The sequence below is a fragment of the Heterodontus francisci genome, chromosome 20 (assembly GCF_036365525.1).
Source record: "Heterodontus francisci isolate sHetFra1 chromosome 20, sHetFra1.hap1, whole genome shotgun sequence".
Classification (NCBI taxonomy): Eukaryota; Metazoa; Chordata; class Chondrichthyes; order Heterodontiformes; family Heterodontidae; genus Heterodontus; species Heterodontus francisci.
This window is the reverse complement of record NC_090390.1, coordinates 58,442,019-58,468,653: the sequence shown is the minus strand read 5'-3', so window position 1 is coordinate 58,468,653 and position 26,635 is coordinate 58,442,019. Positions and strand designations below refer to the sequence as shown.

The window sequence follows — 26,635 nt, the reverse complement described above, 5'->3', positions numbered from 1 at the left end:
TTAGAATGTCAAAATAAGTCAGAAAACAGATGGAATATTTTTTCAACTAGTATTCCAAGCCAATAGAGTGCTGTGCACCACAACCAACAAAAACAGCATTCTGACATAAAACGCAAAAGAGCCTTGATTCACAGAGTAGGAGCTGGATCTAATTGTGGATGAAGGGCAGTGCAGCTGTAAGTAACAATTCTGACAACCGCAAGAGATAGCATGAGGCTACTCAGCAGTTAAATACAGTTTCTGGATCAAAAGCATCTGTATGGACGTCAAGGACGAAGTGACGGAAAGAAGACAGCCAAGGAGAAGATCATATTCAACCTAATCTGTAAAAAGACACCTGCTAAGGTTACAGTGTCTGCATTCTTTTCTAATACATGCTTGGAGGGTGCTGGAAGGCTTGATGTGGGGGGGGGGGGACTGCTGAATCTGGTAAGTGGCTATCTGTAATGTACAAAATCTTCAAAAAATTACTTTCAAAAATACATTTATTTCTGAATAATGCATATATGACTCATGTTGTACACATAGTGGAAATATGCAGCAACTAATTTTTCTTCAATATATATTCTTTAAGAGTCAAGAATTCTCTTTATAATGGTTAGGATGTCTATTAGAGATTCTAAGATTTTCAGTTAGGGTGCTCTGAAGACCCACGGGCACTTGCCGCAAACAGCATCAGTAAATAGATTAGCACTCGTCGCTAGCAGCCGCATTAACATCAGTTCAAGCACTCTATAGTTTGAGTACAGACCGGTGTTGAAGAAGGTGTTACTGCCACAAGTGTTGCTTCCTTTTCAAAATTCAAAGGAAAATGAGGCTGCCCACAGACGAAAGCAATTGAAGAAACAAAGTCCGCCATTTAATATGGAAATAGGCATTAGGGACATAAAATTTTCAGTGCAGTGAAACATGGAGAGACTGGACTCCATCTTGCAGAATTATCCACTGAGCCATTCATGGGAATCCCCTGTATATGTTTTTTGGTTAGCATCATGGAATTAATGTTGTCAAATGTAAGCTTAACATCCTTCTGGAGTGACAGCAGGATTCTGGTATTGTCCATTGAGATGACGAGCGGTTTCAGTGTCCCTCAGGTAGAGAGAGCAGTTAGTGGCATTGTCCCATTTGGATTTCATTCTTTCACTGTGGAATTGGGCATGTCTACTGCCACCCTGAGAACATCTCCACTGGAAAGACACAAAAGTTACAAAGACAACCAATTGAGCACACATGGTGAAGGAGAGCATGCAGGCTGGATAAGGCAGATGCAGAAATAAACCAAGTAAAGTTCAGCAGACACATTCATTTTTGTGAAAAAAACATACTTGACTTAATAATTTTGTTTGTGATTGTCATTGATTTGTATCAATTCATATTAAGGTAGTTAAAGTCATAACATGTAGTAGCTTCACTTGTGGTTATGCAGACTGAAGAAGCAGCAAAGCTTTCAAAGGTTACCTTATTTGTTATAAAGTGACTTTTGGTAAGAGTGAGGACCTACAAGTTGGCAACGTGGTGAAGTCTGCTGTTATGATGATCATTATAAGGATTACTGCTGATATGCCATATCTCTTCACTGTTCGGAGTGGTTGCTGTTATCTGTGCTGATCAAACTTTACATTGTAGAGGTTTTGGGAATTTTTTCTATGCTTTTTAGGTGGCATTTCCTACATGAAACTCCAATGTGTGCATACAGAAAGATTCCTAATCTAGCATCACTGATAGTTCATTGTTGAACCACCCAATGTAGTCATTGTCAAATAAGCAGAAGGTTCCAAACTTAATTCCTGTGCTGAGATAAAAGATCCCAACTGGGAGAGCAATAGTTAGACTCAGGGCTGGGAAACTACAAAAGGAAAATGGTTGCGACGGTTCCTGTGTGTGAGAATTTTTCTGTATTTTCTGCTGGGAAGTACATGGGGTTGATTTTTGACTTCATTGCCTAGGTGGTAATGCGGCTGATGGGGTTGCATGTCCTATTTGATGTTCATTCCATCAAAATTAATGGAATCAGGTGGGCTCTGTGAAGGGTGTGAAATCTGGCCAGCCCGATTATTGCCCCGGCAGTGAAGATGAAAATCTAAGCCTGTGTGTGTTTGAATGTCAGAAGAGGACGGGACCCAGCTGAGTGGAGATAGCCTTCACAATTGAATAGTCTGCCAAAATTTACTGGGCTGAGTTTTATCAGCGCTCTGCAGTGGCGCATTGTGAAGTCGGCAGCCTTCCGACATGGAAGTGCCGCTGCTAAGCCCCCGCAATGTTATGCGTGGGGGCTCATTTAAATAGAAGGGGCAGAGCCGTCGCATCCCCAGCAACAGCGTCTGGCACCACTGCGCAGGCGCTAGCGCCATTTTTAAAGGGCTTTGATGCCTTAACTTGAATTTTTAATATTTAAAGGGGAAATTGGATAAAACCTCAATTTAAAATTTCATTGGAACCTGGGGGCCCTTTCAACCCACTTCCCCCCTGGACCCCCCCCATGTCTATTTTAGGGCCAGCGACCTGAATTAACTTTTTTGACATTGCGACCTTCCTCCCCCACCACCTCCCCCAATCTCATCACTTTTGCTGTTCAGCCCCTTCCCACCTCTCCCACAGCCAATAAAAAATGTTTTCCCCGCTCCCCCTCAACCCCCGCCCTCATCATTTTAGTCCTCCCGCCTCCCCGTGGACTCCCCTACGGAGTTCCGAAGGCTCGCGAGTTGCGATCGGCGGCCGTAAAATTGGCATGGGATGGCTACTGCCAGCAGGTAAGGTCATCCGTATATTAATTTTTGTGATTTCCATATTTTAATGAAGGCTCCGCAGCCATGCGGCGGGGTCTGGGGGGGGAGGTGTCCCCACCAAGGCCTCACTGCTGCTGCTAATATCCGGCAGGGCCTTCTCAGCGTCATGGGCGAGGCGGGCCGCTCCCGCTAGCATTTTACGGGTCTTCCTGCCACGACCTGCGGCGCTGAGGGCTGATAAAATTCAGCCCACCGTCTTAGTTCAGACACAAAGAGAGACGTTCGGTTGAGACACCAGCCACTGCTGGCAGCTGAGGAATCAGATATGTCAGATCTGCACCATCAGGAGAGAAAAGGATATCTGGCATGGAAATGGGATAAGGAAAGTTGTGAATACAAATAGCTGTGGTTAGTAATCCTCAATAACATTTTTATACAAAACTGGTTACAAAATGGGTCCACCTGCAATTTAATATTCAAATAACAAATTGATCCACCCGCATAGCACACAAGTCACAAGTATGCTGTACCTGCTTAGGTCTATGGGTAGCTTTTAGCATTCACCAAGGACAGAAAGGGATCATCATGCGATTGGATCTCTCATTTACAAATTTCATCAAATCTCTTGTCAAGTCACTTTAATGGTACAGTAGTGCCTTTTAAGATTTTAACAATTTTTGATTGTATTGAATAGTTGATAGTTGTTGTAAATGGTAAACAATAAGTTTTTAGGAAGTTAAAGCATGTTTTGAGATGTATTATTAAGGATTTTAATTTTAATTTTTCAGTGTTACTGTGCCTTGTGATTGTGGAGAGGAAGTTGATCCTCTTCTCCCATCTGCAAGTTTTTCTACACTCCTGCAATCTGATGGAATAGATGAGCCACTCACTGGTACAACACAACTCTGGAAAGAGCTAAAGTATGTGGTGCAAAATTTTTATCAACAGTTTTGTTATTCTGAGTAAGGATTGCTGTGTGCTTTGGTGTTTTAACAGGCAAAAGCTAAGAACTACTAGAATATAGAAATCATTTGTTTCACATATGTGACACATGATTTATGTGAGACAGGGTAATCTTCTTATTGTCATGCTTCTAGAGTTTAAAAAAGACCTGAAGCTGAACATAATCAAGTTCAGACGTGCATTCACAATTCATTGCACTGATACTGGGCTGAATTTTATGGGCCCCCTTGGGACGGGAATGGAGGCAGGGGGGGGGCCCATAAAATTGCACAGAAGTCAGGGGTGGCTTGTTCGTCACCTTCCTGACCCCTTCCAATTTAATATGGGGTGGAGAAGGCTGAGGATGGTCTTTCTGCCCCAGGCCAATTGAGGCCTTTAAATGGCCAATTAATGGCAACTTAAAGGCCTCTTCCCACCTTTGCCTTAATTTTGTAGAAGGCTCCGTCAGGTAAAACCTGGCAGCCTCTAAGGGTTTTGGGGGGTTCCCTCCTTTGGGGGAAATCCAGGGCCCATGAAGAACATCCCAGGCAGTGATCGCTGGCCTCCGCACCCCAGGAAGACCCCCCTCCCACCCTCAGTAGCCCTATCCCCACACCCCGATGTTAGCCCCGGTGACCATGACCCCAGTCACCTGTCTTGGGGTCTCCGGACATCTTCATACTGTAGGGCCTCCTGCAGTCACCCCCGCTCCCAGTGGTGCTGCCGGTGCCGCAGAGCTGCCACCCCTCCGATTGGCCAGCAGCTCTAGGAGGCAGGAACTCGTCCCTTTAAGGGACTGAGTTAATTGCCTGCTCCCTATGCAATCGCAGCAGTGGTCTGATGGAGGGCCAAGGAGGGGGTCTCCCTCTACCTTCTGTCCCACTGCCAGGACCCCTTCTTCAAAACAAAATTCAGCCCATTGTTCTTTTTAGCCTTTGACTGTAAAAGCGTTCATTGAGTATGTATGCGAACAAAATCAGACGGCGGCAAATTGGTCCTGAGCCTGAGGAGTTTTTGATGGATTTACAGAGTGTATTTGTTTTGCTCCCCTTTCTTTCTGTGAGAGGTAATAGTCCTATTAAGAGGAACATTTTTCTTTGCCTATCGAGTAGTAGGCACCCTCAGGCAATGTGGTCAGAGTAGTGCTATAATATCTTGCAAGAACCTAAAGATTAATCTCAGCTGCAGCTTAAAGAATAGCCAACTCTGTGTAATATTCATATTCTCTAAGCTCTTCATCCCTAAGGCCTAATAAATGGATCTGAAAATGGCACTCTTAGTGATGAAGCTTATTTCACTCGTGACCCTTAGCAGATCAAAGATACATGGATTCCATCTATCTGGCTGGAGAGGAACTAAAGCACAATATCTTTTACTCAGCTTCTAAAGAACCAGTGGGACAATTTTACGAATGCATGTTACTGACAAAAGTCTTGTCAGCTGGTATCAAGTATTAGACACATGGTACGCTGCCCATGATTTTCCGTCTATTTTACATTTTATAACTTAAAATAATTCAGATCTTTGGAAGAACATTATGTTTTGCTTTTGTTTATTGATGATAGTATGAGTTAATTCATAATCAATGTGTAAAGTACTGGACCTGCATACTTAAAACTGTGTATATGTGCCACAGCAGATGCAGTTCTACTCATGTTTAACCAATTTTCCCCCCAGCAACACTGTGTATAGTGACATTGCAGAGTCAATTCCACCTTCTCCTCCTCTATGCAGTGATACAGATGCTGTTGGTGTTGAACACGTTTTAATAAGGTATTGCAAATGTAGACAAAGGTGTGTTCTGTGGCATTCAGCCTCTGATGTAATAGAATTTTTATTTGTTTAGGTTTTATAACTTTGCCTCTATTGTTATATGGTTATTAGATCTTTTTTACATGTACCAAAACCTGTGTTTTATTCAGTCATAAATGTATTTATCATTTTTACTTGCAATATTGTGCCTCGTGACACCACCGATCTCATCCTCCTACTATAAAGCAATGATGCAGATTCTGTTAGGGTTGATTCACAGGTGGATTGGATGAAGTACTGCAATGACTTCCTGTAATTGGAGAATCAGAACCTTGCTGTTGATCTCCTTATGTGAGGATATATCTTTCATCCCCACTAATGTTAATTACTGTGTATCTTACATCTTGCTCAAGTTGGATTTTGGTTTGGTAGTAAATATTCAGAGATATCACAAGTCATGTATAACAAAACAATAGAAAGTTAATTTGTTTCAAGGTCAGCTGGTGGCAAAGTTGTACTTTTCTTGTTAATTCAATGTTTCCACTTACCCTGGTCCTTTAAGGAGAGACTACAAAATCTGAGTCTATAGTGCAGTCCTGGTACAGAGCTGCCCGGCCCACTGGTCACGCCTGTGCACAAATCAACTCCCATTGCTCAATATTGTGAAGTCAATGAGTTAACCCGCCTGATGCATAGCAACTGCTGCGAGTGTATCAGAGACCAGAATATTAGGAGCCAGCAGCCAGTGAAGGGCTGCTTTTTTGTCCAGCTGTGGGCCAATATGTTGCTATGGAATTGAAGCAGTAGTTATATATGGTGATCTCAGAGTTAGGCAGCAAAGAGTGGTCCTATTACAAGGAGAGAGGCGCCCCAGACTGAATTAAAAATTTTTGAGTTGGGCCTGCTCTGAAGCACCTGTTGCACAGGTAGCCCAGCCCCCTAACTTCATTATTTCTGGGGCTTTGTACACACTTCAGTGTGCAGGGGCCGATAGTTCCAGGTGCTAATAGTCCCTTGTGCTTAATGCACTGAGGAGTCTATCTGATAACAGAGGGCGCAGCTATATTACCTGGCCCTTGTTTTCACATAGCTTTTGACAATTAAATGTGAAGTGATTCATTATTAGAGTATGTGAAATGCCATCGGACATTTATTACGTTAAAGATGCAATATAAATAGAAATTGTAGAACCATGGATACAAACACTGGCAAAACCATGGAAATCAAGCCAAGATACTAAGGAGATTACCAAACCAAGTATCTTCAAACTGGTTCTACTGGTGGATGGAGAATAGAGAAACTTTACATGTATTTTACATAAGATAATGAGCCATTTGTTAAATAAAATGATTATTACTTTGAAGCACAAGTGAATGGTTTGGCAGTGACATACCTTTCAATCATACACTGTTGCCATGGGAACAAAGCACTTCAAGGGCAGAATACAACTTGATAACAGTTGTAACTTTTGATGTAATCGCTTCTGCAGTGATTTGAAGTGTTGGCAGAACATTGCTGTACTGGTGCAACATTAATATAAGACATAATTCTCCAATTTTGGAAGATTTGATTATCATCAAAACCTGGAAAGTAACCTTGGCAGCAATCCTTTCAGCGATTGAGTATTTGAAGTTTTTCCTCATGAGTGGCTGCAAGGCACTGAGAAGCAAGTTTCCATGGGGGAAATAGTAAACAGTAAGAATAGGCAACTGGTGATTGCATGGGATTCTGTAGTCAGAGGGGTAGACAGGTTCTTTTGCAGATGAGATCCAAATTCCAAAATGGTAAGATGCTTCTTAGGTGCCAGCCTTCAAGATAGAATAATATTAGAATATAATAATACAAGAATACAAAAGGTTTTGGAATGTGAGGGTAAGGAGCCGGAAGTCATTGTTTATGTGGGAGCCAATGACTTGTTTAAGAACACGTTCAAGGATCTGCAAAGGGAGTTTAATTAGTTAAATTGTACATCAAAGAGCAGAATCTCCAGATTAGTTGTCTCTGGATAACTCCGAATGCATAGTGCTGTATCAGAAAGGGAAAGATTAGGATTGTCATCAAGTGGTGTCGATGGATGGTGTAGATGGGAGAGTTTCAGATATCTGGGATCATTTTTGGGGTCAGAGAAGATTGTACAGATGGGTTAGCCTTCACTTAAACTGGAGAGGCACCCAGACCTTGCATAAAGAGTAAAGAGCAGTGGCAAAAGATTTAAACTAATTAAGAAAAATCTACAGTGTAAGTCCAGAAGTGTGAGGAAAAGATCAGACGGACATATGGGAAGGCTGGGGGTTAGTTAGCCAGTTAAGTGTCATAGAGTCATACAGCACAGAAACAGGCCCTTCAGCCCATCTTGTCTGTCATGGCCATCAAGCACCTAACTATTCTAATCCCATTTTCCAGCACTTGGCCTGTAACCTTGTATGCTATGACATTTCAAGCGCTCATCTAAATAATTCTTAAATGTTGTGATGGTTCCTGCCTCTACCACCTCTTCAAACAGTGCGTTCCAGATTCCAATCACCCTCTTGGTGAAAACATTTCTCCTCAAATCCCCTCTAAACCTCCTGCCCCTTACCTTAAATCTATGCCCCCTGGTGATTGACCTCTCCGCTAAGGGAACACATTTCTTCCTATCTAATCTATCAATGCCCCTCATAATTTTGTAAACCTCAATCATGTCTTCCCTCAGCCTTCTCTGCTCTAGGAAAACAACCCCAGCCTTTTCAGTCTCTCTTCATAGCTGAAATGCTCCAGCCAAGGCAACGTCCTGGTGAATCTCCTCTGCACCCTCTCCAGTGCAATCACATCCTTCCTGTAGTGTGGTGCCCAGAACTGTACACAGTACTCCAGCTGTGGCCTAATTAGCGTTTTATGCAGCTCCATCATAACCTCCCTGCTCTTATATTCTATGCCTCGGCTAATAAAGGCAAGTATCCCATATGCCTTCCGAGCCACCTTATCTACCGGTGCTACTGCCTTCAGTGATCTATGGACAAGTACACCAAGGCCCCTCTGACCCTCTCTACTTCCTAGGATCCTACCATCCATTGTATATTTCCTTGCCTTGTTAGTCCTCCCAAAATGCATCACCTCACACTTCTCAGAATTAAATTCCATTTGCCACTGCTCTGCCCATCTTACCAGCCCATCTATATCGTCCTGTAATCTAAGTCTTTCCTCCTCACTATTTACGACACCACCAATTTTCGTGTCATCCGCGAACTTATTGATCATACCTCCTATATTCACATCTATATCATTAATGTACACTGCAAACAGCAAGGGTCCCAGCACCGATCCCTGCGGTACACCACTGGTCACAGGCTTCCACTCGCAGAAACAACCCTCGACCATCACCCTCTGCCTCCTGCCACTAAGCCAATTTTGGATCCAATTTGCCAAATTGCCCTGGATCCCATGGACTCTTACCTTCTTAACCAATCTCCCATGCGGGACCTTATCAAAAGCCTTCTGAAGTCCATGTAGACTACATCAACTACTTTACCCTCATCTACACATCTAGTCACTGCCTCGAAAAATTCAATCAAGTTAGTTAGACACGATCTCCCCCTGACAAAGCCATGCTGACTATCCCTGATTAATCCCTGCCTCTCCAAGTGGAGATTAATCCTGTCCCTCAGAATTTCTTCTAATAGTTTCCCAACCACTGATGTTAGACTCACCGGCCTGTAATTACCTGGTTTATCCTTGCTACCCTTCTTGAATAATGGTACCACATTCGCTGTCCTCCAGTCCTCTGGTACCTCTCCTGTGGCCAGAGAGGATTTGAAAATTTGTGTTAGAGCCCCTGCTATCTCCTCCCTTGCCTCACCTAACAGCCTGGGATACATCTAATCTGGACCTGGGGATTTATACACTTTTAAGCCAGCTAAAACAGCTAATACTTCCTCCCTTTCAATACTAATATGTTGAAGTATATCACAATCCCCCTCCCTGATCTCTACACCCACTCCATAGTGAACACAGATGAAAAGTAATCATTTAAAACCTCACATATATCCTCTGGCTCCACACACAGATTGCCACCTTGGTCCTTAATGGGCCCTACTCTTTCCCCGGTTATCCTCTTGACCTTAATATACTTATAAAATGCCGTAGGATTTTCCTTTATCTTTCCCGCCAGTGTTTTATCATGTCTCCTCTTCGCTCTCCTATTTACTTTTTTTAAGTATCCCCCCACACTTTCTATACTCCTCTAGGGCCTCTGCTGTTTTCAGCCCTTTGAATCTGCCTTAAGCCTCCTTTTTTTTTTCCTGATGCAATCCTCTATATCCTTTGACATCCAGGGTTCCCTGGACTTGTTGGTCCTACCCTTCACCTTAACGGGTACATGTTGGCTCTGAACTCTCACTATTTCCTCTTTGAATGACTCCCACTGGTCTGCTGTAGACGTTCCTACAAGTAGCTGCTCCCAGTCTACTTTGGCCAGATCCTGTTTTATCATCCTGAAATCGGCCTTCCCCCAATACAGTGCCTTTATTTCCGGTCCATCTTTGTCCTTTTCCATAACTACCTTAAATCTTACAGAGTTATGATCACTATCCCCGAAATGCTGCCCCACTGACACTTCTACCACTTGTCTGGTTTCATTCCATAGGATTAGGTCCCGTACCACCCCTTCTCTTGTAGGACTTTGTACGTACTGGGTCAAAAAGCTCTCCTGGATGCATTTTAAGAATTCCGCCCCCTTTAAGCCTTTTGCACTAAGACTATCCCAGTTGATATTGGGGAAGTTGAAATCCCCTACTATTATTACACTATTATTTTTACACCGCTCTGAGATTTGCCTACATATCTGCTCCTCTATCTCTCCCTGACTGTTTGGAGGCTTGTAGTACGCTCCCAGCCAAGTGATTGCCCCCTTTTTGTTTTTGTTTTTAAGTTCTACCCATATGGCCTCATTTGAGGAATCTTCGAAGATATCATCCCTCCTTACTGCAGTAATTGACTCCTTAATCAACAGTGCAAAGCCACCTCCTCTTTTACCCCCTCCCCTGTCATGCCTGAAGATTCTATACACTGGAATATTGAGCTACCAGTCTTGCTCCTTCCTCAACCATGTCTCTGATAGCAATAATATCATAATCCCATGTGCTAATCAATGCCCTCAATTCATCTGCCTTACTAGTAAGACTCCTTGCATTAAAATAGTGCCTTAACAGGTCGATATTTGCTTTGCCTTTCAGACTGACTCTGTTTCTCTTTTATATTTGACTGTGCATCACCCTCTACTGTACCTCCACTCTGTATCCCATCCCCCTGCCAAATTAGTTTAAACCCCTCACCTCCACCAACAGCGCTAGCAAAACTCCCTCCAAGGATGTTGATCTCATTCTGGTTCAGGTGCAACCCGTCCAACTTGTGCAGGTCCCACCTTTGCCAGAAACAGTCCCAGTGATCCAGGAAACTAAAGCCCTCCCTCCTGCACCATCTCCTCAGCCACGTATTCATCTGCTCTATCCTCCTATTCCTATCCTCACTAACACGTGGCACTGGGAGTAATCCAGAGATTACACCCTTTGAGGTCCTGCTTTTTAATCTGCCACCTAGCTCCCTAAATTCTTGTTGCAGGACCTGAACCCTTTTTCTACCTATGTTGTTGGTAACAATGTGTACCATGACCTCTGACTGTTCACCCTCCCCCTTCAGAATGTCCTGATCTGTGACATCTTTGACCATAGCACCAGGGAGGCAACATACCATCCTGGAGTCACGTTTGCGGCCACAGAAATGCCTATCTGTACCCCTTACGATAGAATCCCCTATCACTATAGCTCTCCCACTCCTTTTCCTCCCCTCCTGCGCAGCTGAGCCACCCGTGGTGCCCCAGACTTAGCTGTTGCTGCATTCCCCTGAGAAGCTATCTCCCCCAACAGTATTCAAAGTGGAAGATCTTGAAAGTGGAAAAACATGAATACATGTACCATAAGAAATAAAACAAGTGAGTTAGGAGCACAAATTCAGCTCAAAGGGTTTAATGTAGGAGCCGTTACCAGGATCTGAGGCTGGATTTTCGTTACGGAGGCGGGAAACAGGAACCGGGTCTGGTTTTGGGTTAGAAACCCGTCTCCAGTGGGAAGCTGAGTGCAATTTTCAAATGGCTAAGCCCTTAATTGTTGTTTATTTATTTAGAGATACAGCACTGAAACAGTCCCTTCGGCCCACCGAGTCTGCACCGACCAACAACCACCCATTTATACTCATCCTACATTAACCCCATATTCCCTACCACATCCCCACCATTCTCCTACACTAGGGGCAATTTACAATGGCCAATTTACCTATCAACCTGCAAGTCTTTGGCTGTGGGAGGAAACAGGAGCACCCGGCAGAAACCCACATGGTCACAAGGAGAACTTGCAAACTCCGCACAGGCAGTACCCAGAACTGCACCCAGGTCGCTGGAGCTGTGATGCTAACCACTGCACAACTGTGCCACCCTTAGGAGATGTTATGGAGACAGATTTCCTGTTCACTTAGAGCCAGTGGGATTGAAAATGGAGGTAGGTCAGATCAACTGTGGGGCTCATGGAGGCACTCCATAGCAGCCCTCACTTAGGCTACTGGTTGTCCTGAGGGAGAGATCTGCATTTTGTACCAACACCTTCCACTGCACAAGAGGGAATTGAGATGTCACATGGGAGCTGGAGGTCTTGCATTAGGGGCAGGGCAGACTCTCGCTTAATCGATGCCCACCTGGATCTAATGCTGCAGGCTGTGAGGGAGAGGAGGGAGGTTCTCTTCCTGGAGGGTAGCAGGAGGAGGCCACCTCATCATGCAGCAGGCGCACCTCTCTGTTCAGTGCTATCTCCTTCTGTCCCTTTTCTTCCTCCTCCTCTCTTACCTCTTGCTCCTCCCTCGATGAGCTTCCAGGACCTCATTGTCCTCAAGGTTCACACCTCTGGAGGATCATGTTATGGACAGTGCAGCAGATCGACCACAATGACTGAGACCCTTGCAGGAGGGTATTGGAGGGTGCTACCCGACTGATCCAGGCACCGGAATCGCATCTTCAGAAGACTGATGGCTGATGGTTGGCCTGCTGAGCAAGTGGCATTGGTTGCTTCACCTCTGTGCCTCTGTCTGAGGTCTGAGGGGTCAGTAGCCTTCTCTACAAGGGATTTCCCTTGTCCCCTTGGATCCATCCATGCACTTTGGAGGATGGGGTGAAGTACCAAGGCAGCCTAGACTGACAGAGGATGAAAGAGTCATGGCAGCTGTTAGGAAAGCCAGTGCACACATGGAGGAAGCTCTTGTGGTCATGGACCAGTTGTACATTGAGGGAGTGGAAGGCCTTCCTGTTGATGGATCTCACTGGCCGGTCCCTGGGTGCCTTGCTGACCACATGTGTGCAAGCGATGGTGCCCTGCACCTGAGGGAATCCAGCAATGGAGGCTGAACCCAATGCCCTTTGTGCCTGCACAAGCCCATCTGTGTCAAAGTGGATGTATCGTGTAATGTACTGTGTCAAAGTGTTGTCTGGATTTCCAAATGGCATTTGATAAGGTGTCACACAAAAGGTTAATAGGCAAGATAAGTGTTCATGAAATTGGGGGAAATATATTGACATAGATAGTGGAAGCAAAGAGTGGGAATAAACAGGGCATTTTCAAGTTGGCAGGCGGTGAACAGTGGAGTGCCACAACCTATATTACACAATCTATATTAATGACTTAGATGAAGAGACCGAGAGTAATGTATTTAAGTTTGCTGATGTTACAAAGTTAGGTGGAAAGGAAAGCTGTGGGGAGTGTAGTGGGATGTGGGAGCATCTTAAGAGGCTGTAAGTGAAGGTCACTGGAGGAAGTGATGTTGCGTCACACATAACCAGGGAGTTGTGGGTGTAGCCCGACTGAGTAAGACGTGTGTTGGTGTGGCTCATGCAGTAGATGTGTATATATCTGTTCTAGTTTAAGTTATAATAAAAACCCACACATTCTTTGGATAGCATTTGGAGTCCTTATAATAGCTTATAATTAAGCTTATTGAATCTTATAGTTGCTCACATACGAAAGGAACAAGTAATATTACAGGGACAACACAGAGGCTACAAAGAGATATAGACAGGTTAAGAGAGTGGGCAACAAGATGGCAGGTGGAATATTATGTGGGGAAGTGTGAAGTTATTCATTTTCGTCCAAAGAATAGAAAAGCAGAATATTTTTTGAAAGGAGTGAAACTTTTAAATGTGATGTTCAGAGAGACTTGCGTGTGCTCAGACAAGGAAAGCAGAAAGTTAGCACGCAGGTACAGAAAGCAATGAGGAAGGCAAATGGCATGTTGGCCTTTATTGCAAGGGGATTGGAGTACAGGAATAAAGAAATTTTGCTACAACTATATAGGGCTTTGGTGAGACCATATCTGGAATACAGGGCTGAATTTTATGGGCCTCACCTGAGATGGATTCGGAGGCAGGGGGACCCATAGAATTGCGGCGGGAGGCGGGTGTGAGCCCAATAAAATGAGATTGCCCACAGAGGGCCCCCACCAGGAAAATCTGCAACTCCCTGAACACCCAAGTCCCCCTGCACCATTTAATTGCTCCAACTGGCCGAGGCGGGATTCCCCCCGCCATTTTGTCCTGGCGCAATGAACCTTGATGTGGACACAAAATCCAGCCCACTGTGTGCAGTTTTGGCCTCCCTATTTAAGGAAGGGTATACTTGCATTGGAGGCAGTACAACAAAGGTTCACTATATTGGTCCCTGGGTTGAGAGGGTTGTTCTATGATAGGCTGAGTAAATTGGGCCTATACTCTTTGGTGTTTAGAAGAATAAGAGGCGATCTCATTGAAACATACAAGATTCTGAAGGGGCTTGACAGGGAGGTGCGAAGAGATTGTTTCTGTTGGTCGGGGAATCTAAAACACAGGGGCACAGTCTCAGGAAAAGGGGCCAATCATTTAGGATTGGGATGAGGAGAAATTATTTCACTCAAAGGGTTGTGAATCTTTGGTATTCAAGACCCCAGAAGGATGTGGATGCTCCATTGTTGAATACATTTAAGGCTGGGAAGGGAGATTTTTGGTCTCTCAAGAAACCAAGAGATATGGTGAGTGGGCGAGTAAGTGGAGTCGAAACCCAAGATCAGCCATGATTGTATTGAATGGCAGAGCATATGAACATATGAACATACGAATTAGGAGCAGGAGTAGGCCACTTGGCCCTTTGAGCCTGCTCTGCCTTTCAATAAGTTCATGGCTGAAATGATTACTCCACATTTACACCTACCCCTGATAACCTTCCACCCCCCCTTGCATATCAAGAATCTATCTACCACTGCCTTAAAAATATTCTGCTTCCACTGCCTTTTGAGGAAGAGAATTCCAAAGACTCACGATCCTCTGAGAGAAAACATTTCTCCTCATCTCTGTCTTAAATGGGCAACCCCTTATTTTTAAACAGTGACCCCCAGTTCTCAATTCTCCCACAAGGGGAAACATCCTTTCCACATCCACCCTGTCAAGACCCCTCAGGATCTTATATGTTTCAATCAAGTCATCTTTTACTCTTCTAAATTCCAGTGGTTACAAGCCGAGCCTGTCCAATCTTTCCTCATAAGACAGCCCGCCCATTCCAGGTCTTAGTCTAGTAAACCTTCTCTGTACTGCCTCCAATGCATTTACATCCTTCCTTAAATAAGGAGACCAGTACTGTACATAGCACTCCAGATGCGGTCTCACCAATGCCCTGTATAGTTGAAGCATAACCTCCCTACCTTTGTATTCAATTCCACTCGTGATAAACAATAACTTTCTATGAGCTTACCTAATTACGTGCTGTACCTGCATACTAACCTTTTGCGATTCATGCACTAGGACACCCAAATCCCTCTGCATCTCAGAGTTCTGCAATCTCTCACCAGTTAGGTAATATGCTTTTTTATTCTTCCTGCCAAAGTGGACAATTTCCCACTTTCCCACATTATACTCCATTTGCCAGGTCTTTGCCCACTCACCTAACCTATGTATATCCCATTGTAACCCTCTTATGTCCTCTTCACAAGTTATTTTCCTACCTATCTTTGAGTCATCAGTAAATTTAGCAAACATACCTTTGGTCCCTTCATCTAAGTCATTTATATAAATTTTAAAAAGTTGAGGCCCCAGCAGTGATCCCCCTGTGGCATACCACTCATTACATCTTGCCAACCAGAAAATGATCCATTTATGTATTTTTCCTGTTAGCTAGCCAATCTTCTATCCATTGCCAATATGTTACCCCCTACACCATGAGCTTTTATTTTCTGCAATAACCTTTGATGTGGCATCTTATCAAATGTCTTCTGGAAATCTAAGTACAATACATCCACCGTTTCCCCTTTATCCACAGCACATATAACTCCCTCAAAGAACTCCAATAAATTGGTTAAACATGATTTCCCTTTCACAAAACTGCCTGATTACCTTGAATTTTTCTAAATGCCCTGCTATAACGTCTTTCATAAAAGCTTCTAACATTTTCCCTAAGACAGATGTTAAGCTAACTGGCCTGTAGTTTCTTGCTTTCTGTCTCCCTCCCTTTTTGAATAAAGGAGTTACATTCGCAATGAAGGAGCTACAGGCTCGACAGGCTATATGACCTATTCCCACTCCCCTTTCTTGTGTTATTGTGTTCTTGCCTGTAGTATCCTCCATCCTGAAAATGGCATCCATGACCCACCTGATGGCATGATGAACTGCTGACTGTGACATGCCACCTAGCTCCGCAGCTGATCCCTGGAACATTCCTGGTTGCATAGAAGCTTAGGATGATGGAGACCTTGACAGCTGTAAGTAGGGGACTGCCATGGGAGCCGTGAGGTCTCCGGTCACTGTGGATCAGAGCACATAGGACCGAGACCATCTGCCTGGACAGGCGCAGGCTCCTGCAGCACTGGCGCTCTGTCATTTGCAGGTAGCTGACTCTTGGGCTGTGCACCCAATGTCTTGGGTAGTTCCTTTTTCCCCTTGCAGCTCCCTCCTGGCCTCCTGTTGTTTGGGAGGTTGCATCTGCTGCAGCTCATTCTGGCTACTCTGTCCAATGTCAGAGTAGCCCGTTCCCATTTGAATTCCCTCAAATGGGCTTTTTGCATTAACCAGGCCTTCTCCTGCCAATCCCAGCTGCTGCAGTGAAGCCAGTGGCCTGAGGTCCCTCTTCGGTTTCCTGCCCCTCACTACTGAGAAAAGCAAGTCTTTACAGCTGCAGCAGTGGCTACTCCGTGGCACCTTTGAAGCAGCTGTGCTTTACTTTGTGTTTCTGCAGTATTTTAATCAGCCCTTCCTTTAGCCCCCGGCTTGTTCACGTCGTGAACACCCTGCTGTGTTCCCACATGGCATCCTCCATTCCCAGCCTTTAAAAATTAAAACCTGCTTCTGACAAGCCTGTTAATGAGCTCTTCAATGAGCTCAGCAGGAAATTAATTGGAAGCGAGCACCCAACCTGTTCCCTCACTGCTGGCGTCCCTTTAAAAATGGTGTTGCATTCCAGAGATGCGGGTCCCAGTGCTGACCTCTGAGAACGTAATGTTTCTATCATGTTTGCCTCCGCACCCACACTTAGCGGGCTTTAAATATCTGGCCCCTGGTTCAAGTTGGTCATGATTAGAAACCAAATATTCCAGGTTATGGGATCTTTAAAACAGATTAGAAAATTGGGAAAGGAGGATGAGCAGCAATATTGCTTTAAAAAAACACAATTACAGCAGCAAGGAAGGCAGTGGAAACAGTATGTGTAGAATTAAAGAACAGCAAAGATTCTTGTATATGTTCCCTACAGACCTCCTAATAGGATTGGTGAACTGCATCGGAGATAGAGTCAAAGAGTCGTACAGCATAGAAACAGGCCCTTTGGCCCACCGCGTCCATGCCGACCATAATGCCTATCTATACTAATCTCACCTGCCTGCATTAATTCCATATCCCTCCATGCCTTGCTCATTCAAGTATCTGTCCAGATGCCTCTTAAATGTTGCCACTGTTCCTGCCTCCACCACCTCCTCTGGCAGCTCATTCCAGATACCCACTATTCTTTGTGTGAAAAATGTACCCCTTTGATCCCCTTTAAACCTCCACCCTCTCACCTTAAATCTATGCCCTCTAGTTTTAGTCATCCCTACCATGGGAAACAGACTCTGGCTATCTCCCCTATCTATGACTCACATAATTTTATTTACCTCTGTCATGTCCCCTCTCAGCCTCCTTTGCTCCAGGGAAAACAGACCCAGCCTATCCAATCTCTCTTTATAACACAAGCCCTCGAAACCAGGCAACATCCTTGTGAATCTTTTCTGCACCCTCTCTAGCTTAATCGCATCTTTCCTGTAGTGCGGCGACCAGAACGGCACAGAGTACTCCAAGTGCGGCCTAACCAACGTTATGTCCAACTGTAACATAACATCCCAACTCTTGTACTCAGTGGCTCGGCTGATGAAGGCAAGCATGCCATATGCCTTCTTCACCCTGTCTACCTGTGTTGCCACTTTCAGGGAACTATGTACTTGCACCCCAAGGTCTCTCTGCTCAACAACACTCCCCAGGACTCTGCCATTCACTGTATATGTCCTGCCCTGGTTTAACTTCCCAAAATGTATAACTTCGCATTACTGCATTACTGGTTAAGGAGAATATCACAGCTGTACTGCGGGAGGACACCTCGGAGGGGTCATGCAGCGAGGCAATATGGCTGGAGCTCAGGGATAGGAAGGTTGCAGTCACGATGTTGGGGGTTTACTACAGGCCTCCAAACAGCGAGCGGGAGGTAGAGGAGCAGATATGTAGACAGATTTTGGAAAGATGTAAAGGGAACAGGGTTGTAGTGGTGGGTGATTTTAACTCCCCCCATATTGACTGGGACTCACTTAGTGCTAGGGGCTTGGATGGGACAAAATTTGTAAGGAGCATCCAGCAGGGCTTCTTGAAACAATACGTAGATAGTCCAACTAGGGGTGGGGCCGTACTGGACCTGGTATTGGGGAATGAGCCCGGCCAGGTTGTCGAAGTTTCAGTAGGGGAGCATTTCGGGAACAGTGACCATAATTCCATAAGTTTTAAGGTACTTGTGGATAAGGATAAGAGTAGTCCTCGGGTGAAGGTGCTAAATTGGGGGAAGGCTAATTATAACAATATTAGGCAGGAACTGAAGAATTTAGATTGGGGGCGGCTGTTTGAGGGTAAATCAACATCTGACATGTGGGAGTCTTTCAAACGTCAGTTGATCAGAATCTTGGACCAGCATGTTCCTGTGAGGAAGAAGGATAAGTTTGGCAAGTTTCGGGAACCTTGGATAACACGGGATATTGTGAGCCTCGTCAAAAAGAAAAAGGAAGCATTCATAAGGGTTGGAAGGCTAGGAACAGACGAATCCCTTGAGGAATATAAAGACAGTAGGAAGGAACTTAAGCAAGGAGTCAGGAGGGCTAAAAGGGGTTATGAGAAGTCATTGGCAAACAGGATTAAGGAAAATCCCAAGGCTTTTTATACGTGTATAAAGAGCAAGAGGATAACCAGGGAAAGGGTTGGTGCTAAATGAGTACTTTGCATCAGTATTCACCAAGGAGAAGGACTTGGTGGATGATGAGCCCAGGGAAGGGAGTGTAGATAGTCTCAGTCATCTCATTATCAAAAAGGACGAGGTGTTGGGTGTCATGCAAAGCATTAAGGTAGATAAGTCCCCAGGGCCTGATGGGATCTGCCCCAGAATACTGAGGGATAAAGGGAAGAAATTGCTGGGGCCTTGACAGAAATCTTTGCATCCTCATTGGCTACAGGTGAGGTGCCAGAGGACTGGAGAATAGCCAATGTTGTTCCTTTATTGAAGAAGGGTAGCAAAGATAATCCAGGAAATTATAGGCCGGTGAGCCTCACCTCAGTGGTAGGGAAATTATTAGAAAGGATTCTTCGGGACAGAATTTACTCCCATTTGGAAACAAATGGACTTATTAGCAAGAGGCAGCATGGTTTTGTGAAGGGGAGGTCGTGTCTCACGAATTTGATTGAGTTTTTTGAGGAAGTGACGAAGATGATTGATGAAGGAAGGGCAGTGGATGTTATCTATATGGACTTCAGTAAAGCCTTTGACAAGGTCCCTCATGGCAGACTGATACAAAAGGTAAAGTCACATGGGATCAGAGGGGAGCTGGCAAGATGGATATAGAACTGGTTCGGTCATAGAAGAAAGAGGGTAGCAGTGGAAGGGTACTTTTCTGAATGGAGGGTTGAGACTCGTGGTGTTCCGCAGGGATCAGTGCTGGGATCTTTGCTCTTTGTAGTATATATAAATGATTTGGAGGAAAATGTAGCTGGTCTGATTAGTAAGTTTGCGGACGACACAAAGGTTGGTGGAGTTGCGGATAATGATGAGGATTGTCAGAGGATACAGCAGGATATAGATCGGTTGAAGACTTGGGCAGAGAAATGGCAGATGGAGTTTAATCCGGACAAATGTGAGGTAATGCATTTAGGAAGGTCTAATGCAGGTGGGAAGTATACAGTAAATGGCAGAACCCTTAGTATTGACAGGCAGAGAGATCTGGGCGTACAGGTCCACAGGTCACTGAAAGTGGCAAGGCAGGTGGATAAGGTAGTCAAGAAGGCATACAGCATGCTTGCCTTCATCGATCGGGGCATAGAGTATAAAAATAGGCAAGTCATGCTGCAGCTGTACAGAACTTTAGTTAGGCCACACTTAGAATATTGCGTGCAATTCTAGTCACCACACTACCAGAAGGACGTGGAGGCTTTGGAGAGGGCACAGAGGAGGTTTACCAGGATGTTGCCTGGTCTGGAGGGCATTAGCTATGAGGAGAGGTTGGAAAATCTCGGATTGTTTTCACTGGAACGACGGAGGTGGAGGGGTGACATGATAGAGGTTTACAAAGTTATAAGTGGCATGGACAGAGTGGATAGTCAGAAGCTTTTTCCCAGGGTGGAAGAGTCAGTTGCTAGGGGACATAGGTTTAAGGTGAGAGGGGCAAAGTTTAGAGGGGATGTGCGAGGCAAGTTCTTTACACAGAGGGTGGTGAGTGCCTGGAACTTGTTGCCGGGGGAGGTGGTGGAAGCAGGTATCATAGAGACGTTTAAGAGGCATCTTGACAAATACATGAATAGGATGGGAATAGAGGGATACGGACCCCGGAAGTGCAGAAGGTTTTAGTTTAGGCAGGCATCAAGATCGGCGCAGGCTTGGAGGGCCGAATGGCCTGTTCCTGTGCTGTACTATTCTTCGTTCTTTGTTCGCACTTGTCTGTGTTAAATTCCATTTGCCACTCCCTTGCCCACTTTCCCAGTTGATCTATATCCTGTTGTAAACTTCGACAACCTTCTTCACTGTCCACTATACCACCAATTTTGGTGTCATCTGCAAACTTACTAATCATGCCCCCTACATTCACATCCAAGTCATTAATATATATGACAAACAACAGCGGGCCTAGCACCGATCCCTGTGGCACACCACTGGTCACTGGCCTCCAAGCTGAAAAACAACCCTCCACTACCACTCTCTGCCTCCTATCACCAAGCCAATTTTGCATCCAATTGGCTAGCTCACCCTGGATCCCATGTGTTCAAACTTTCTGGACCAGCCTACCATGCGGGACCTTGTCAAAGGCCTTGCTAAAGTCCATGTAGACAACGTCCATCGCCCTGCCCTCGTCAATCCTCTTGGTCACCTCCTCAAAAAATTCAATCAAATTCGTGAAACATGATTTCCCACGCACAAAGCCATGCTGACTATCCCTAATCAGACCATGCCTTTCCAAATGCATATAAATCCTGGCTCTCAGAAACCCTTCCAATAACTTTCCCACCACTGATGTAAGGCTCACCGGCCTGTAGTTGCCTGGCTTATCCCTGCTGCCCTTCTTAAATAAAGGCACAACATTAGCTATCCTCCAGTCTTCCGGTACCTCACCTGTGGCTAACGATGATACAAAAATCTCTGCCAGGGCCCCAGCAATCTCTTCCCTTGCTTCCCATAGCATCCTAGGATACACCTGGTCAGGCCCTGGGGATTTATCCACCTTAATGCGCTTCAAAACCTCCAACACTTGCTCCTTTGTAATGTTGATACGCTCTCTGATATCGCTGTTCCCTCCCTTGAACTCAGGACCTTCCATGACCTTCTCCACGGTAAATACAGATGAGAAGTATTCATTTAAGACCTCACCCATTTCCCGTGGCTCCACACATAGATTGCCACACTGATCCTTAAGGGGACCTAATCTCTCCCTAGCTACCCTTTTACTCTTACTATACTTCTAGAATCTTTTAGGATTCTCCTTTATCTTATCTGCCAGGGAAACCTCATGGCCCCTTTTCGCCCTCCTAATTTCCTTCTTAAGTGTAGTCCTACATCCCCTAAACTCCTCTAGGGACTCGCTTGATCCCAGCTGCCTATACTTGACATATGCCTCCTCCTTTGTACTGACCAGACCCTCAATATCCCTCAACCAAGGTTCCCTAAACTTGCCAGCCTTACCCTTCCATCTAACAGGAACATGCTGGCCCTGAACTCTTCCTATCTCACTTTTAAAGCCTCCTACTTGACAGACGTCCCTTTACCTGTAAACAGCCTCTCCCATTTGACTTTTGAGAGTTCCTGTCTGATGCCATCGAAATTAGAGGGGACATGAGGAGAAACCTTTTCACCCAGAGAGTGGTGGGTGTCTGGAATTCACTGCCAGGAATGGTGGTGGAGGCAGAAACCCTCAATTCTTTTAAAAGGTACTTGGACATGCACCTGAAGTGCTGAACCTGCAAGACTATGGACCTGGTGCTAGAAGGTGGGATTAGATTGGGCGGCTAGTTGTTTCGGCCGGCATGGACATGACAGGCTGAATGGCCTCCTTCTGTGCTGTAATTTTTCTGTGGTTCTATGGTGTTCAGGTGGTGGTCATTAATTGGGGACACATTTGTGCTCATTTATATGGGATGAAACTGTGGTTGTTGGATTGGACATGCACAATATGTAATACGTGTCTTTGCAAATAAAAGCTTGCAAGTGTATAATGACTCGGCTCCAGCTCTATTCTTCACCGCCTGGCAATTTGAGTTTTAACATGGTAGCAGAGGATGGTTGCCTGAAAGTAAAATTGGAAACTTCAATTTTTTTTGGACATAAAACTAAAATCCTCGTGGCCATTGTGGAAAATGGCAGAAAGCAAGTTTAAGTTGCCAGACCACGATTACCCTTTGTTCTCGGAGTCTGAACAATTTGACCAGTGGAAGAATGAGTTTGATATGTAGACATGGGTTATGACTCTACCAAAGTGAAAACAAGGTATGGTCTTGGCGTTGTTGCTTCCTGCAGGAAGTAACATCAGAAATAAGGTATTTTCTGAGATGGATGCCAGTCAGGTGGATAGTGACAAATGCTTGGGCTTTCCAATAGAATTCATGGATGAAATGTGCAAATCTACAAAGATGACCTGTTAAATTCTGACCTCGTCAGAATTTGATAAATTTTGGAAAATGGATGGTCATTCCATGGAGAATATATCATGGACTTTAATAAATTTTATAAAAGGTTGACAAAGTTCAATTTGGGTATCTCTGGATTGGTGTTAGTGTTTAAATTGCTGGATTGTGCTCAGGTGTCTCATATGGACAGGCAACTGGTTCTCACCCGTTCTAACTGGTTCTGACGGAGACCAAATGCAGATTGGGCGTTCGCTTTGCTGAACACCACAGTCTGAAAGCATGACCCCGAGCTTCTGGTTGCTTGCCATTTCATCACTCCCCCCTGCTCTCACGCCAACATTTCTGTCTTTGGCCTGCTCAAGTGTTCCAGTGAACATCAACGCAAGCTCGAGGAGCAGCACCTGATCTTTTGATGAGGCACTCTACAGCCTTGCGGACTGAACATTGAGTTCAATAACTTCAGAGCATGACTGGCTTTTTTTTAATCTTTTATTTTTTAACCATGTGCCTGCTTTTCATGTTGTCAGAGCTGCTCATTATTCCACTATTAACACTCTTTCTGGACTAATGCTTTGTCTTTCACCCAAACTTTGCCTTTGTCCCAGGACAGCTTGGTTATTTAATCTCTCTCTGCTCTATCAAACACCTTCCCCTTTGTTCTCTTCCCCACTCCCCTCCCCTTCACTTGCTTAAAATCTGATTCTTTTCTAACCTTTGCCAGTTCTGATGTAAGGTCACAGACCTGAAATGTTAACTTTGCTTCTCTCTCCATAGATGCTGCCAGACCTGCTGAGTATTTCTAGCACTTCTTGTTTTGGTTCTAACTGTTGTTTGCTTCTTGAAGAAGGAGCAGACTTCTTGGATCAGATGTCTGCTTGTAAACAAACATTCCGACAAGGAATAGAAGATTGTTGGTTACCAGGTTTTGATATAGTCCAGATACTGGATATAAGTGTCCATACAATGAAAAGATTAAAGACAGTCAGAATGATGATGAAATCATTTATAGCAAATCCAGTTGTATCAGCAGAAGATGAAATTTGAACAGTAGTAATGGGTGAAGGAAAGCTCAAGCAATGCTCAAGGAAAAGTTAATAGATGCTTTAGATGTGACTCTTAAGTATTAGTAGGCAGTGAATTTCGCAGACTGAAGAGGCAGTGTCTTTGAAATGACACACGAAGAAGATAGCTCTGAGGAAGAGGATGAAGGTAATGATGAATTGGAACAGATTATACTGGTCACGAGGAGTTTTAATCCTGTGATGAATGCATAATTCATGGACTCCTTTAATTGTGCGGTATTAGATAATGCATATACTTTAACAGTATGTAGGATAAATTGGTTAAAGTGTTATCTTGATCCACTGATTGACGCAAGGTTAAGGAATATAAAAATGCTACTTGCTTTAGGTTTGGTGATGCCAACGACTTGAAGTAATTTAAGAGAGTGGTAATTCCATGTAAAACAGCATAAAGCCGTTTTGCAAGTACGGTTGTAGTCAACAGTGAGATGCCAATACTCTTTACTAAACCTTGTATGAAAAAGGGACAAATGAAACTTGACATGGAACACACTAAGGCAATTATTTCAGGAAAATCAGTTTATCTGCAGTTTACCCAGTCAGGACATGATTGTACTCCCTTAACAAAGGGAATATTTCTCATTAGAATGTTAGACCAGTATCAGGTGATCAGGATAAGAGAGAAGTGTTTCTGAAACCACCGAAAGAGGCAGCAGATGCAGAAGGAAAACAATGGAAACTCAGCAAATGTGTCTATAGCCTGAAGGATGTTTCCCAGGGTATGGAATTTTTCGGTGAGATCGATTTTGCTGAAAATAGGTTGTGTTCAAATATTAAAAACAGACCCTGCAGCAATGTTTTGATGTTACATGAAGGAAAATTTTCAAGCATCTTCATGATGCATGTTAATGATTTCCTATGGAGAGTGACTGTGGAACTTGAGAAATCGGTTATTAATAAGATTAAAGTGGAATTTTAGATTTCGAGCCAGGATTGTGGGGCTTTAAGATATATTGGTTTAGACATTAAGCAAAGTAGGTCTGGAATAACTTTAAATCAACAATCCTAGTTAGAGAGTTAATCCTGGTTAATCGTACTGGGGCATCACAGAAAAATGATATTACATCTATCGAAGAGACACAGCAATTGCAAAGCTTGATTGGTCAGTTGAACTGGTTGTGCAGTCAGACTAGGTCAGATGCTCGCTTTGATGTGTTTGAGTTAAGTACTTTGAAGAAACACCCCAAACCAGAGGATATTTTAAGGGCAAATAAAACATTACATTAATTAAATCTGGAAAAATGTGTACTTAAGTTCCCATCCTCAGGTGACCCAAAGAACGTGCAGATGGTTATCTTTAGTGATGCTTCACTTGCTAATCTTCCTGATGGGTATTCTACTGCAGCTGGCTTCATAGCATTTCCAGGCAATGACATTATCTGTTAGGAGACAGAAGAGGGGCGTGAAATTTTACAGGGCATTTTGTGCAGACGTGTTGGATTGAAACAAAGAACTGTGACTGCAGTAACCCTGGCTTTATTGCTAGTGATTCTTGTGCTGTTTCTCCAACTCACAAATCTAAAATGATAGACCCTGTTGGAATAGGATGTCTTCATTCAGGCCACTGGTCTGCATAGCTTGGACTATACTCGGTGAAAGAGCAAAGCACAGCTATAGCTAGATGTGTCAAGAGCTGGACAAGAAGTTAACCTTCTAGGATTGTCCCTTCAGACCTATGACTCTGCAGCCTATGAACTGTAACATTGAAAAATACTTGCTAAAGATTATAATTACTACGGTCCCCAATGCATATAGTGGGTGCATTCGTGCTAACTCAATTTACCCACCATACATGTTGGACGATTGATAAGACCTCAGTTATTTTCAATATTTTTGTTTGCTCAAACTATCAAATGTAATGAAATTCCACCCGACCTGCAAATTTTCCGTTTCACATTTGAAACTAACCTCAAGTACTTCAGTAACTCCCCTTTCATTCAGAGGGAATAAAGTATTCAAAGTAATTGCACCTTAACTACGTGCAAACTACTGCAGTTGGTGCAAGCTGCAACCTGACTCCTTTTGAGGACGTTAAGTATAATAAAGTAATTGTGCCTGAATGAGGTGGGAACTTCTCACTGAACACTCGTTTCTGCCTGAAATAACTGAAGCACTTAAAACACTGTAAGTGGTGACTCTGTAATGGTTTGTGCTATTTGCCCAGTTTTCAGCTGTTTATGTAATCGGGACTGTACTTCCTTTTACAATATATAATAACCAACAGCCTATGAAATAGATCATGCCCAAAGAACCTCATGGATTTGGTCTGCCAGGCTCATTTGTTTATCACTGGCAAGCTACTGGCCACAGACCTGGTCTGAAAGATAGCTCACTGGTCCTGGGAAGAAGGAAGACTTTCTGGGTCAGCCATTGGCTTGAGACTGAGCTGAATTTCATACGGGCGCCGCACTGCGCGGTGGTGCCCTTTAAACCCAGTGGGGTCCTCGCATTCAGCGGCCGCCGAGGAGACCCGCGATATTTCGCACGGGGTCTCATTTAAATAGTGGGGCGAAGTGCCCGCCCCCAATGACGTGTGGGGGCGGCTGCCACGCCCTGGTGATGGCTTCCTGCGCCATTTTTAAAGGTCTTTAAATCCTTACAAATAATTATAATTTTTAAAGGGAAAATGTGATTGATTTTTATTAAATATAAAATATTTCATTGCCTGAAAAGACTATTGGGGAGATTGGGGAAGGGCCTCCATCACTTAT

General features: G+C 44.3%; 1 protein-coding gene and 1 long non-coding RNA gene across 11 annotated transcripts in view; one reads left to right on the top strand and one right to left on the bottom strand.

Annotated features, from left to right (window-relative positions):
* Positions 1–26,635, top strand: part of LOC137380660 (uncharacterized) — a 239,302-nt gene that overhangs the window by 51,417 nt on the left and 161,250 nt on the right. For 9 of the 10 annotated variants that reach the window (XM_068052842.1, XM_068052840.1, XM_068052841.1 and 6 more), the window contains 2 exons: positions 3,515–3,646; positions 5,346–5,441. In XM_068052842.1, the coding sequence (XP_067908943.1) occupies positions 3,515–3,646; positions 5,346–5,441 (228 nt within the window). The remainder of the gene's footprint in view (positions 1–3,514; positions 3,647–5,345; positions 5,442–26,635) is intronic. The other variant, XM_068052838.1, reaches the window with a different exon arrangement.
* On the bottom strand, positions 1,064–26,317 carry LOC137380665 (uncharacterized). Its single transcript, XR_010977060.1, has 3 exons — positions 26,237–26,317; positions 25,174–25,303; positions 1,064–1,187 (listed from the first exon to the last, which is right to left on the bottom strand). It is a non-coding gene; the product is annotated as an uncharacterized lncRNA (long non-coding RNA).